Here is a 15,097-nt window from a genome sequence, read left to right on the forward strand (position 1 = left end):
ACGCTGAGCTCCTGTGGCGGGCACCACGCAGGGCTCTCAGCAAGTGTCCACAAGGAACAAGGCCCCGCTCTGTCTCCCGTGGCCAGGGCATGGGGGCACGCTGCCATTGTGTGTGTTGTCCAGAACATGTGCATGTGACCCCGAGTCCAGCAGGCCGCCTCTTGCCTCCACCAACAGCCACACTCAGGATGCAGCAACTGTCTGCTCTCACTATTCAGAAATACTCCCAGATGACCCACTCTGTGCCAGGCACAGGGACATGCCAAGGCACGGCCCTGCTTGCCGGTGCGAACATGCCAGCGGGGATGGAGCACCGATGAGGACTGCAGGATGTCACGGGGAGTGGGGGCTCTGGAAGAAGACACCGCAGAGTCAGCGCTGGCCGGTCATCACCATGGGGTCATCAGAAGCCTCCCCGGGCATGTGATGTCCGAGCGCAGACGGAAGGAGATGGGGCGGTGACAAGGCTTTCACAGATTCCGTCCACCCACTCGGTGAAGACTGGCCTGAACGCTGGGAAGGACTCTCCGTCCACAGAGATGGGAAGGCTGCCCGGGGACCAGGCTGGAGATGGCGGGACACCCAGCCTGGAGATGGCAGGACACCCAGCCTGGAGGCCAGGAACAGTGTGGACGCAGGATGCTTGCTCTAGGTGACTGTCACATAGATTAGGTCCCATCAGAAAATCAGGTGAGGCCACCGGGGAGGGCGTGTGGATGGGGAGGGGGGACCAAGACCTGAGCCAGGGACCTCCAACAGTGTGGGATGAGGGGCACGTGGAGCTCAAGTCCCCGCTTCATCAGAGCAGGAACGTCAGTCACGGAGTAACGTGTTTGCCAAGGACTGAGGTGTCCCACTACGATGTGGAGACCTAATGCCCCGTGTGACGGGGTGATGACGGGGGCCTTGGGAGGGGATTAGGTCATGGAGATGGAGCCTCCAGGAAGGGACAGATGGTGCTCCTACGGCGGAGCCCCTGGCACCCTCTCCCTGCCCACCCCGTGAGGACAGTGCAAGAAGAACCAGCTAGGAAGCAGGAGGCAGGTCGTCCCAGACACCTAGCGGCCAGCCCTCCATCCGGCCTACCAGCCTCCAGTCCACAGAAAGCCGCATCCGCTGCCCATGAGCTCTGTAGGCTGCACGCACTGACACACGGCAGCCTCACTTTTCAAATACCGACTTCCAGCGCTACTCCCGTCTCAATGACAGCCGTCCCCCCGTCTCCCATATGTTCAGCTCCCAGGGAACACGTGAGTCGGGCTCCCCGGTGCTCACCTGAGGACAGCCCCTGGGTGGTCCGGGTCATAGGACTGGGAGCCGGTGAGGACGACGAGGAACGAGGGGGCTCTGGAGAGGAACAGGTGTGTGCCCTCGGAGATGACGCTGACGGGAGCCCGGGCTCGCACCTCCACCGCCACGCTGTAGCTGCTGTGCACCACGCTGCCTTCCACCCGGACCTGGAACGCGGCAATGAGGGGGCGTCACCCAGGAGACAGGGCAGGAGGCGTGCTGGAGCCAGACGCCCTCTGACGCTGCAAGGAGACTGGGGCACCCAGTGGGCTCCATCGGAGGAGCATGCGACTCTTGATCTCAAGGTCGTGAGTTCGAGCCCCACCTTGGGGCTAGCGAAGACTTCGAAGTAAATAAGCTCAAAAACAAGGTAACACTGGAAGGAAACTGTGAGTGTAAGCGTGCCTCCAGCTCCAACAGTGGCTCCCGGCACCGCACTGAGACGCTCCATTATTCTGAACCCCAACCAGTCACCTGTGTCAGAGAAACCGCCTACTGTGTGCCAGTGAAGCCAAGGTGGCTGGAGCAGGGGCGGGTAGGGACATGTACTCACGTCTGGGGGCACACAGAGCCGCGACTCCTCAGGTACAACTTGATGACACGGTCCCCGTCATTGGCACACAGGCCAGCTGCCAAGCCTGCTCCGTCGACAGGAAGCTTGCCTGAGGTCTCCGATGGCATTAGCTGGCCTTCTGTAAGCTACATTTCTAGGGACGCCTGGCTGGCTCAGGTGGCGGAGCAGCCAACTCTTGATTTCGGCTCAAGTCAGGATCTCAGATCCTGAGATCGAGCCCCGTCGGGCTGCACACTCCAGGGGGCGTCTGCTTCAGACTCTCCCTCTGCCCCTCCCCCTGCTCCTGCTCTCTCTCAAATAAAATCTTAAAAAAAAAAAAAAATCTACATTTCTCGCCCCCATGCGACGGTCTTGAAGCAACGTAAATGAACTGTAAGACAACTGTTCTGGAACTCGGGAATACTGGAACATTTTGTACACCCGCCATTCAAAGGGCTCTTTGAGAATTTGGCACAATCTGGAACAACAGCGTCACGCTTGCTGCTCTTTTCACGGGTCTGGGCCCGGTCCTTTGTGACCTCCTTCAGAAAGGCACCCGAGGTTCCCTGCCTGTGGTTCTCCTGAGTGGGGCCCCGATGGCCATCTACCAACTGTGTGATCCCACTCCCACCTACACCTCCATCTCTGCTCAGCTCCTCCCGCCGCCGGAGGAACCATCGGGAACATCCAAAGATGGGGACGTGCAGGGGAGCTGCCCATCAGGATGGCAGTGACAGCAGGAGGTCTGCACATCGGAGGGTATGACCCCCGGCGGCAACGTGAGGACAAGCTCAGACATCAGCAGAAGCACCTCTTCAGGGCAGGTCCCATGACCCGGAGGAAGATGCGTCCGAGCCACTCGTGGGCAATGACAGGCTCGCAAGCAAGCATGCCAACACGGAGCCGTCATGCAGGACAGCTTGGATTCTAGCCTCCACTCTTCCTGCACGGGCAGGACAGGTGCCGCGACCCCACTGTCCAGAGCCTGGGGGAAAGGGGCTCTCGGCACTGGACACACAGGCTATAGGCATGTGGTCTCACTGATTGTGTCTGTGCCCACATTCGCACACCTTACCCAGCTGCACACACTTGCTCAGAACCAGTGGATGGAGGGGAAAGCCCATGGGCTGTGCTGTCGCTTTCTCTTTTTGCTAGGTCACATGGCACTTGTGACCTTATGCAGTATGAACCGGACCCCACAGGAATGGCCATTTCTAACGAAACTGACAACACCATCTGGGGTCTGCCAAGTTTGGGGCCAGACCAGACAGGTGGCCTCTCAGCAAGGCTGGCCAGACGCCTGCCTCAGACACACTCTGCCACCGCATTCGTGCCCAGCTGGGACACTGGCAGGTAGGCTGGTAGAACGGTCCGGTGGACCTCACAGGGTCTGCTCTGGCCCTGTCAGTCCAGCTGAAATCTACCCTTCCAGGAGTCATTTCCCAGGTTCCTTGGCGACAAGGAGAGCTCATGAGCAGTCACGGAAACGGGACACCTACTCGCCGCTGCCCAAGTGACATTGGACACGAAGATGTTAAGTTGTGTTAAACCAAAAAACAACACAGACCGTTATGGGAACAAGTGTTGTTTGTTTGTTTTTTAAACTATAACTAATAAAACTTTCCCACTATTTTAAAATTTAAGTAAAACTAGTGACATAGATCCTTATGACGCTTAATACAGACGGACCAAACCTTGCCTCCTTGTCTGGCTCCAAAACACAAGGGCTTCCTGCCCTCCCTCCCGCTCACTTCTCCCAGCCTCGGCTCCGAGACCCAGCACAATCCCCCCAACATCCACCTGCCTCCCCTCCAACATTGCCATCATGGCCCGCTGAGCTCTGAGGCCCGATCCCTCCATCTCTGCCTTCCCCTGGTCTTCAGAAGAACCTCCCATTCCCGTGTTCAGCCCTGTGTCCCCCTGCCCACCCCCTCAAACCCTACGTGCTTCTAGGGGACCGTCCCGGCCTCCGCCATTCTGGAACCCTCTCCTGACCTGGCGCACTGCAGGGCTCACAGCCAGCCCTTCCCCGGGAGGTGATGAGCTCCCCGGGGACTCTGAGACAGCAGGAAAATGCAAGGCCAGTCTCTGCCTGCGAACAGACTCCTCCATGAAGCCAACTCTTCTAGAAGGGACCACGACATATTTTCACCATTTTTCCAGCCAAAATACACCAAGTGCCAGCAGAAGCCCAGTCTGCAGGGTGCCCCCCTGGCCTCTGCTGTCTGACTAACGTGCCCTCCCGTTCCAGGCAGTACGCTCTATGACGACACAGACACTCCCTGATATTTCAGGACTACCTCAGCGACACCGTCAAAGCACATGCTCAGGAGGCTTTTGCTAAAAGAACGAAGAGATTTTCACGATGAGTTTCCTGGGTTTGGACACTCAATTTGCTCTCTGAGAGGAGGTAAACATTTCTCGGGAGCCCAGCTGCACCGGTTATGACAACCCTTATTATCTAGGGTAGAGCAGGTTGGAGGGATGGGGATGAGGTCCTGCTCCGGGGCTGGTGGGACAAATGTCTTCTGACTACCTACCCTGGCGAGAGCAGTGTAGTTGCCGGGCTCCAGGAAGTAGCTGGGGACAGTGACCATCTGCCTGTGCGTGCTGACGGTGGGGGGCAGGGCCACTGGCCACCCCTGGGAGTTCCAGAAGGTCCAGGTGTAGGAGAGGCCTTGGGAGATGTCACAGAGGATCGCAGACTCGAACGTCACGGCCAGGGTCACAGGCTGAGACCGCCACACCTGCGGGTTAGAGAGAAAGAGGTCTCGAAATGTCCATTATGCTTGATGTCACAGAGAAACATCTGGTGGCTCCATGGGTTAAATGCCCGACTCTTGATTTCCACTTGGGTCATGATCTCAGGGCCGTGAGATGGAGCTTGGGTCATGATCTCAGGGCCGTGAGATGGAGCCCCATATCAGGCTCCATGCTCAGCGGGGAGGCTGCTTGGGATTCTCTCTCCCTTCCTCTGCCCCTCCTCTGTTCAAGTTCTCTCTCTTTAAAATAAATATATCTTTTTTAAAAAACCATTTTATTTTTTTTCAAGATTGTATTTATTTATTTGACAGAGAGAGACACAGCGAGAGAGAGAATAAGCAGGGGGAGTGGGCAAGGGAGAAGCAGGCTTCCCGCTGAGCAGGGAGCCTGATGTAGGGCTAGATCCCAGGACCCTGGGATAGTGACCTGAGCAGAAGACAGACACTCAACCAATTGAGCCACTCAAGCACCCCCTAAAAAAAAAAAAACATTTTAAAAAGTGATCAACACAGGAAAAAAAAAAAGCATTTGCAAAATACATGACAGTTAATATCATTGAAAATCACTAAGACAAGGGCATCTGGTGGAAAACTTATAGATCTAGCTGATGAGGAAAAGCTTTTCTTTTTCTGTTCTTTTTTTTGAAACAAAAAACCTTCACGCATCCTACAGCGAGCAAACAGCTACGTTAAGAAATTCTGGGATAGAACAATGGGATTATATTAGGTTTAGATTATATTAAGAGATCATTGCTAATAGTTTGGACAACAGCTTTCCATATAGGTAATTAATAGGTAATTAATTAAGGGTAATTAATGCCCTTCCTTTTTAGAGTTACACATCGAAGTACCCAGGGGTTAAGTGTGCTGTGATCTGGGAAGGAATTTAGAATATTCCGGGAAAGAAAAGAACGGAGGAAGCCAGCGCGGCAAACTTTCAGTGATGGCTCAACGTGGGTGATGGTTCATCACAGTCCTTTCTCCTTTTATTTACGTTCGAGATTTTTCATAAGAATTTAAAAATGTAGTTCATAAAAACCTAAAAGCATACTTGCTAACGTTAATAAGCCAGAAAGCAATGGCATGGGCTTCCAGTCCAACTCCACCCCTCCCAGCCAGTCTGCCCCTCCCAGCCCCCCGGATCCCCCTGCAAGGCCCCGAGAATGTGCCTGCCTGGCCCACCACCCAGCCTGCCCGGATTCCCCAGGAACAGGATGGAGGGTGGAGGGCACAGGGTGGAGGGGGGATGAGATCTTGCCCAGCAGGCTGGCCTCCCAGTTGGGGCAGACGGTGGGCACAAAAGCTCCCTTGCAGGATAGTTTAATGAAAATCTCCCACAACAAAGGGAAAAGGGTAAAGGTCTAGAACGAGTTGGGGAATGGGATTTTAAAACCAGTATTCCTTAACACCAGAAGCTGACCTTTGGCCTTCCTTAAGTGTGTGCAGGGACACAGTGGGACTCTCTTGCTGCATTCCAGATGATTCTCCCCTTTCCCTTACACTTTCAGAAAATGTATGCAAGAAAAAAGATTATAAAGGAAAAATGGACTCATCAGTGTTGGTTCCTTTGTTTCAAGAATGAAAAACACTTGAGTCCTTCTCTTAGAACAGAACCCCGGGTCACATTACCACTAAGTCTGGACCACATGCTGCAGACGACACCAGGGACAGGCCACATCCGGTGCCTCAACCTGAGAGCAGAGTCATGATTTAAACGCAGACCTCGTTTAACGCAGACCAGTCTCCTCTGGTTCCTGGCCATCCCTGTCTCCATGGTAGGGTCCCCCTGAAGTTCTGTCCATTCCCCCCGACCTGGAGAGCCCACTGTCTGTGCACACACATAGGTGTGTGCTGGCCTAATGGGGGCTTGGGTCCTGCCTGTAAGGGGCCGTCACCATCCTGCAGGAGCCATGTGGCAGGAACCATCTAGACCTTGCCCCGGGGGCTCTTCTGTGTACCCCCCGATCCCCGCCACCTCATCCCCAGTGGGAGGCACCTGACCCTGCACCCTGGTCGGAGGCCCAGAATGCAGTCTGGAAATGCTTGGATTTCCATGTGTCACAGACACTTCTGCCCTGACATGGGAAATCTGCTCTAACCCAGAGGCCTCAGAGGAACAAAAGAAGTAAAACACCACCGTCCTTCTCCTAACCCACAGTGGGTTCTCCCTCCTTTTCCTAACCCACAGTGGGTATGCCCTCCTTCTCCTAACTCACAGTGGGTGCTCCCACCTTCTCCTAACCCACAGTGCATGCTTGGGAAGGGACCAATCGTGTCTTTGGCTGTTGACTTCACATGAATCCAAACATTCCTTTCTCTGAAAATGCTTGAGTGCTTGGCACAAGCTATTTCTTTTTTAAAAAGAAAATTCATTTATTTGAAAGACAGAGAGCAGGAGAGAGAAAGAGAACAAGCAGGGGGAGCGGCAGGTAGAGAGAGAAGCAGGCTCCCCACTGAGCAGAGAGTCCCATGCAGGGCTCGATCCCAGGACCCCAGGACCATGACCTGAGCTGGAAGCAGAGGGCTAACGACTGAGCCCCTAGGCCAGCCTGCGCAAGCAATTTCTAAACAGCCCCTCAAAGCAGGCTAGACGGAACACCAGAGCGATCAAGGCCAGTAAGGCCCCTTCAAGGCCAGGACAAGGCCCTCCTCCTGCCGTCCCCCCAACCTTGGCACCAGCGCCCTCAGAAGCTCTGAGAGGCATCCCCTGGTGTCCGTTCCCCAAAGTCCCGCTGTTCTCAGGCCCAGCCCTACCTGCACTTTCCCAGGCCCCATGGTCCGCACGGGGGGCGGCTGGCAGGGTTCCCGCACGATGAACAGTTGCTTCTGCAGGGAGGCGGTGCTGACATCATTGAAGGCAAGGACCTGGACAGTGAACTCTCCTTCCCTGAAAGGGCCACAGCACACAGGAATGAGAACACCCAGCCTGCCAGTAGTCTGCCTTTCCCTCTTCCTTCCTAATAGCCTCCACCACATCACTGTGGGACCTGACGGCCAGAGAGCCCACCCGTGAGCACAGAGGGCACGGTGCTCATGAGGCTGGCATCCACGGGGGCCATCTGCTGCCTAGTTAACACACCGGCTCCCGGCCCAGTACAGGGCGAGTCATACGCGCAGCTTCCAGACTAATGTCAACTGCTGACGGAGAAACAGTCGTTCCAAGGGGACAGCTCCCAGTGGCCATAGCCTGGCCCATCTGTGCCCCACGGGGTGACCCTCCATGTGATGAGCACGGCCGCCCTTCATCCGGAAAGCGGGCATGATCTTCCCGCTCTGCTCCCTGAGCCATGGGACTAGAGTGCCACCTGCTGTCATGGTGTGTCCCTAAGGAGGGTGGGTCCTGCTGACCCCAGTGCAGGCTGTGGGGTCCCCCTCAGGGTCCAGGTGGTTGGGGAACCCCTGGGACACTCCAGAGATGAGGCAGAGGTGTGGAGCGGTGCATGTCCATCCCGGAGCCACAGAGCACATCCCAAGGTCCGGGGCCCAGGTGTGCACCTGGGGGAGCCTGCCCAGGCACCACCGCTCTCCTTCCTCATGTGAACACCCACCTCCCATGGAGAAGGTGCACAGGGAAAGCTAGTGTCGGGCTGTTCGGGCATGTCCTTGCGGGTGGTGAGGCCACAGGGGCTCTCGAGGAAGTCCTGCACTCAGGGAGACCGGCTGTCTTTCCCTACTGCTGCCGGCCACTCAGGCCTCGCTTCTGGGGCCTTCTGCACCCGTTACTACTTCATTACGGCAGCATGAATGGTGCCACATCAGCCGGAGGCCCAGCTCCACCCAGAGGTCTGCACAGCCTCAGCAACCCAGGGTAGGGCTCGTCCCCAGCTGAGGAGCAATGGCCAGGAGGCTCAGGCTCAGACCTGGCTGGCCTGCCCTTCATCATTCTCCTAACCTTGACCGTGGAAATCCAATAGTTTGCCCTGGTCACTTCCCGTGGACATGCCCACCTCCCCCAGGCAGGCCCAACAGTGCTTGGATCTCCATAATCCTTCCTTCCAGGTAAACAGCAGGTGCTCAGTAAATGCCAAATGAAAGGACACAGCCCAAGCTCTTCAGCAGACAGTGAGCCCCTGGCAATCCTTCCGAGCACCTTCTACCTCTATCCATACCCCCACCCCTTGTCCCACGGCCCTGTCCCTGCATCCTGGAGCTCAAAGTGCCTGTTTTCCTGCCTGTCGTCCCCAGACCCCAGACCATGAGCTCCTGGACAGCAGGTTTATCTGACTCTCCTCAGTACGTGCCAACTGCATGCACTGCCAGGTTGGCTGTGGAGAACGAGGGGCTCACACCTCGCAAAGGCCCTTCCAGCTGCCATCACAGAGCCGTGCCTGCGCCCAAGCCGCTCACCTGCTATACGTGTGACTGGCTGAACTATCCCCTGGGCCCACGGTGCCATCCCCAAAGTCCCACAGGAAAGTGACATTGGTGCCGAAGTTGAGCCTGAACTCAAACGTCACACTGGTGTTCAGCAGAGCTGAGGAGGGGGACGCAAGCCGATTGGCAACAATTCTCCTCTGCGTCCTGATGCGGTGGGGCTCCGAGGCCACGCTGCCCAGCCCGCTGGTGGCCCGCACCGTCACGTTATACCTGCGGGGAGACCGCCAAGGGGGCAGAAAGGGCAGGTGGGGGTCAAGAGCCGGTCAGAGGCAGAGGCAGCCCCAAGAAAGGTGGGGAGAGGGGCGCCTGGGTTGCTCAGTGGGTTAAGCCTCCGCCTTCGGCTCAGGTCATGATCTCAGGGTCCTGGGACTGAGCCCCGTGTCAGGCTCTCTGCTCAGCGGGGAGCCTGCTTCCCTCTGTCCCTCTGCCGGCCTCTCTGCCTACTTGCAATCTCTGTCTGTCAAATAAATAAATAAAATCTTAAGAAAAAAAGAAGGAAAGAAAGGTTGGGGGAGGGGGCACTTTCATCCACAGGCACCCCCCAGCCCCCACAGTTCCCCGCTCACTGGGAGGTAGTGGAACACTGGGACCACCCCTCGTCCTCGTGTCAGTCACCTGCAGAGCGGCAGGACCGGCACTGGGACCGGGGCTTGGACGGGGACTGACTTAGGTGGAGGAGGTGGGATCTGAACCCAGAACCGCTGGTTCCAAAGCTGCAAGCCCACCCCTAGTTCAGGCGAGAGGGACTTCGTCATCCTTTAGCCTTCCCCGTGTGCCCCTCCTGTCCGCAGCGGCGTCCGAAGAAATCATTGCGGCAGCAGCGGGGGTGTCTGCGGATGAGTTAAAGCCGAGCTTCCCGCAGCGGCCTGTCATGATGCCCGCGCACTCACCACTGGGGGACGCTGAGTCTTTTCTTAATGCTTCTGGACGTTGTCCTCACGGCTGGACCTTCTCCAAATGACCACACGAACTCCAGGGGGGTCGTTTCCTTGGTAACAGCCAGAAAAGTGATGTGGGCGTCTGTGGCAAACACGGTTCCGTTTGTGTAGACAGAGATGGCTGTGAAGTGGGGGAGGGAGAGAAGCTTCAGCGCGGAAGGCAGGCACCATGCAGGGACGCCAGGGTCCTCCCACCCTCACCTCCCACACGCGGCACTGGGAGGCAGGGTCCCCATCCCAATGGAGGGCTACGGTGGGAACCCGCTGGGCGACTCTGGACCCAGATCAAAGGCCACTGAAGTCGCAGCTCATAAAGTGAAAACGACCACCCCTGTGAGCTCTCCCCAAAGAGCACAGGATGGGGCCGGGGGTGGGCAGAGGCTTCTAACCACGACCCACCCCACAGCTTCAGGCTGAAGCCTTGACACGTGTGGTTTCTAGAAAGCACTAGAATGAACCACAGGGGGAACACAGAGCTTGCTCGGGGGCAAACGCGACTCTCAGCAGAGCTAATCAGAGGACCAGGCGACTTCCGGGCCCCTAGGCAGCCGGACTCGGAGGGAGGACATACACTGCATGTGATACCCGACGGTCACGCGGCCCCACGCCTGGCCGCCCGCCGCTCGTCTCTGAGAAGTGAAGGTCACGTCGCTCGAGGGACCAGCTGGAAATTGATGTGAGACAACAGAACCTGAACAGACGACAAAACAAAACGAACACATGTGAGGGCCGGAAGGGCCATGCCTCTGTGGTGGCATACTGGTGAATGACCAGTATTTTTCATCGTTTACTCTCCATCTCCGAGTTCCAGTGAGGTTCAAGTTCTGACGAGTGAGCCTGGAAGTCAGACAGGCCTGCGGGTCATGGGTCTTGTCCGGAATGTCTCTCACAACATTGTTTGGTGCTTTCTGCTCCCAAGAGCAGCTGTGCTCACGGTGGGCGTGTTCATCCTGTCACTGGACGGCCTTGTCTTGAAGGATCTCCCTGACAGGCACACTAAGGGCTGTCTTACTGCACAAGGCTCTCAACGGGGCCCTGGGTGAGCCTCGGGCTGGTGACTCCTCGGACACGCAATGCAAAGTCCCGCACATATAGGACGCATACACACGTGCGCGTGTGTATGTGTACGTGTGCGCATGTGTGTGTGTGCATGCACACGGGCGCACGCGGAGGACAGGCACCAAACGTCCCGCTGCGTCCCAGAGGACAGGCGTGTCTGGGGCGACTCATAACAGCCCATCTGTCTGCATGAGGAAAGGAGGGGTCTTTCCCTCCAAGCACCGCTGCTCTGTGTCGTTTCCCCTTCACAGCGAGAAAACGCTCATTTGTAACAATGGTAACGCGGAGTGCTGTCCCCTTCACCCGAGCTTCAGGATTTCTGAGAAATCGACACCCGAGGCTGACAGAGACCCCTCCCACGGCAGCAGCTGGAGCTCCGCAGGCAGGAACGCGGCACCGGCCCACAGAACGAAACACACAAGTGGATTTGCACGGGACACTGTGTGTCACACGCACCTGTGCCGGGCTCTCCAATTCCAGCTCCTGACACAGGATGGCCGGGGACAGGCTGACCACCCCCCACCTGCCTGGTCTAATTTCTTGGGTGGAGAGGCTCCTGTGAGGCCAACTGCACGGAAGCCGTACGGTCAGTGTGGAGAACCAGGTTCAAAGACCTCCACGTGAGCAGGTGCCTCGGGACACCTGTCCCACTGGCTTCCCCTCCTCCCTACTCCTGGGAAACGTAGCCCATCACCCCATCTACTCAGGCCGAGCACTCTGCAACTGTCTTCAATGGGCGCCCATGTTTGCCCATGACTCGTCCCTCCACGCGCTGCTGACACGTGGCTGATGCCCCTCTCCCGTCCCGCTGGCCCCCAAGCCAGGTTCCTGCTCTGCGACACTGAGTGGATGGGGGGCCCCTCGCCAGTGGCTGGGGGCTCATGGGAGCGAAGCATGAGCAGAGGGCCTGGCCCTGTGAGCGCTCATCCATCCCCGGCTCCTGTGTTTCCGACACCGACCTCGATGCCTTTCCGAGACCGTACATCCCGAACCCAGGACTTGGGGACTTCATCCGCACCTGTCCCTCAGAGCACAGCACCGTGCCAACGAGGCAGGGGAAAGGATGAATGAGTGTCTGTGCGGAGAGTCAGCTGGACCTGGTACCGTGCCAGCCCAGGCAGGTCTGGGCACTCGACTCCGCGTGTGTCTCTTACCTTTCTGACCCACGCCGGGGCTGGCAAAGACGAGAAGCTCGTCCTTGTGGATGCTGCTGGAATTCATGAACACAGACACGGTTGCAGGGCCGACCTCCACAAAATAAGGCCCTAGCTCCTTTTCAGTTCCGCAGAACTCATAGATAAATGCCCGGAGCACATGGACTCCTTCTGGGAAGAGAAGAGGCACGTGATAGTTACAAAGAGCACGGGCAACCCTGAACATCCGTGCAAGGGCGACAAGGGGTGCATACTCTGGGGACGGACCCAGCACGGGTGGCCTTCTCTTGCCGGAGGGGCCACCTCGTAGGCAGGGGAGCTGTGCAGGGCATGTCACATGCAACAGGCCTCGGCGTATGATATCCTGCTTCCTGATGAATGTTTTAGTCGTTTGTTAACCAAGGATGCTGCGTACGCACGCTGCCCTGGGCCCCGAGAACGACACACGAGGAAGCAAACAGACATCACCACTCTGCGGTGAGGCAAGAGAAGGCAGGAGCTGTGATGATCACAGACACACACACACACACACACACACACACACGCACACACACGTGCACACACCGGCCTTCTATGAAGTGAGGGGTGGGGTGGAGCTGGCTGGCAGCGGGGAAACAGACCAGAGAGCAAGTCAGGAGGGATCTGGAGGAAAAGCGAGAAGGATAAGCAAGATGAAACCAGCAGAAAGGATTTGAGAAGCAAAGGGACTTGGCATATGCATGGCCAGACTGCCATAAAGAAAGCTGAAATGTCAGCACAGAAATGACTTAAAGACATAATTTTTTAAAAAAAAATCTTTCCTGGGGATGCCTGGGTGGCTCAGTCTGTTAAGCGTCTGCCTTCAGCTCGGGTCATGATCCCAGGTTCCTGGGATCAAGTTCCGCATGGGGCTCCCTGCTCAGCGGAGAGTCTGTTTCTCCCTCTCTCTCTGCCACACCACACCCCCCCATCTCCTTTTTCTCAAATAAATAAAAATCTTTTTTAAAAAATCCTTCCCGAAACAAAGGAAATGCAGCATACCGACATACTGGAAAGGCACACCGCGCAGCAGACAGAGTTGATGTGGGACAGCCAGCACTGAGACGTGTTCCCGCGCAGGGGACCTCACATATAAACAATGACTTTGAACCAGACAAAGCCATCAAGTCATCTCCAAGGAGGAAAAAGGGAGCTGACCAATGAGCCCCACAGCGCGGAAGTGTGGATGGTCACACGGACGGCTCCCCGCGGCACCGAGGACGAGGATTGAGTCTGCGTCTGCGGCCGGAGAACCTGCACTTGATCCCGACATCAGATACGGATGATGTCAGTCCAAGGACCACACTCGGGCCAGACGAGAGCAGAGAAACCCCTCCGTTCCTCAAGAAAAGAATGTGTGGCCAGGACAGAAGGGCCAGCAAGTTGTCATTCACATGTAACAACTTGGAATATGTAAGACGTGGGACTTGTATTCCACGAGTCTTCCTGACGCACCTATTCCAAACAACGCGTCTGATCCGGGCCGCTGTTCCAACGTACGGAGGTCTCTCAACACTCAATGAGCAGGCAAGTAGATTAGAAATCGGACGGGGGCACTCCAGACGGAGGCGCAGCACCAAGGAGATGGCGAGACAGGGACCAGCACGTGACAAGATGCTCCACATCCCGCGTCAAGGCGAAGTACACGGGAACCACACCCCTCAGGGACAGCCCTGATCGCCCCCGACGATACCCACCATTGGCCAACATGTGGAGCCCCGGAGCACTCGCTCACCGCTGGTAGGAATGTGGGATGGCCCAGCTGCGGGGCGCCTGGCCGACTCTGTCAGAGGAGTGGGCGACTCCAGATCTCAGGGTCGCAAGTCACAGCCACATGCCGGACATAGAAATGACTTAAATAAATAAATACATAAACTTAAAAAATATGGTGCAGCTGCTTTGAGGGACAGTTGGATAGTTTCTTTAAAACTAGATATAACCTTACTCTAGGATCCAGCAATCACGAGGGCGTGGGACAGACAGGTGCTGGGCTATCTGCTGAGACAGAGTGGGGCTGAGGGGGAGGACCCCCTGGATCGTGCCTCAGGCCAGGCCCCCCTCCTCCTCCTCACACGCTCTCACACTCACACATAAGACTTGCACACACGCACATCCTGGCAGGGTGTGATCAGGAGGACCAGACAGAGGGTGAGAGCAGGTGCTCAGGACAAGAAGAGGTCGGGAGCCAATACGCCCGCTCTGATGAGGGACACGGGGCTATGATGCCCGACAATCTGCCAGCTGTCATCGTTTCATTTCTAACACCACATTTTAAGCCACAAAGACAACCTTGGCATGTTTTTTAAGCAAAATGGGAGAAAATATTTGTTCATCATGATGGGCTGGAACTTTGAATTAATACTGAAGCCAGAACACGAGAAAGGCCATGTGACAGGTGGTGATTTTACTTAAATAATAAATAATAATGTAAGCATCCAACTCAAAACGGAAACCTAGAACAAAACATTGTTTAAAAGCAGGAAGAAGACAGTAAAGATAAAAGCAGAAATTGATAAACTTAGAAGAGGAAATGTAGTCAATTTCCAAATTCCAAGACTGGCTCCTTTTTTTTTTTTTTAAAGATTTATTTATTAATTTGAGAGAGAAAAAGAGCACGAGTAGGGAAGGGCAGAGGGAGAAGCAGACTCACTGCTGAGCAGAGAGCTCAATGCAGGCTTGACCCCAGGACCCTGAGATCATGAACTGAGCTGAAGGCAGGCACTTAACAGACTGAGCCACCCAGGTGCCCCTGAGTGTCTGACTTAGTTTCAGCTCAGGTCATGGTCTCAGGGCCCTGGGATCGAGCCCCACGTTGGGTTCCACATACCACATAGTGTCTGATTCAGGTTCTTCCTCTCCCTTTGCCCTTCCCCACTCTTGGGCTCTCTTTCTTTCTCTGTGTCTAAATAAAATATTTTTAAAAAATTAAAAATTGAAAAAAAATTA

At 56.0% G+C, this 15,097-nt stretch overlaps 1 protein-coding gene across 1 annotated transcript in view; it reads right to left on the reverse strand.

Moving 5' to 3' along the window:
* The window catches only part of PKD1L1 (polycystin 1 like 1, transient receptor potential channel interacting), a 92,418-nt gene that overhangs the window by 60,876 nt on the left and 16,445 nt on the right, over window positions 1-15,097 (reverse strand). Inside the window, exons 9-15 of the mRNA XM_046020269.1 lie at window positions 12,134-12,304; window positions 10,492-10,611; window positions 9,873-10,041; window positions 8,953-9,192; window positions 7,360-7,492; window positions 4,384-4,590; window positions 1,276-1,457 (exon numbers count right to left, since the gene is read on the reverse strand). Of these exons, the coding sequence (XP_045876225.1) occupies window positions 1,276-1,457; window positions 4,384-4,590; window positions 7,360-7,492; window positions 8,953-9,192; window positions 9,873-10,041; window positions 10,492-10,611; window positions 12,134-12,304 (1,222 nt within the window). The remainder of the gene's footprint in view (window positions 1-1,275; window positions 1,458-4,383; window positions 4,591-7,359; window positions 7,493-8,952; window positions 9,193-9,872; window positions 10,042-10,491; window positions 10,612-12,133; window positions 12,305-15,097) is intronic.

Source organism: Meles meles, chromosome 10 (genome assembly GCF_922984935.1).
Source record: "Meles meles chromosome 10, mMelMel3.1 paternal haplotype, whole genome shotgun sequence".
Lineage (NCBI taxonomy): Eukaryota > Metazoa > Chordata > Mammalia > Carnivora > Mustelidae > Meles > Meles meles.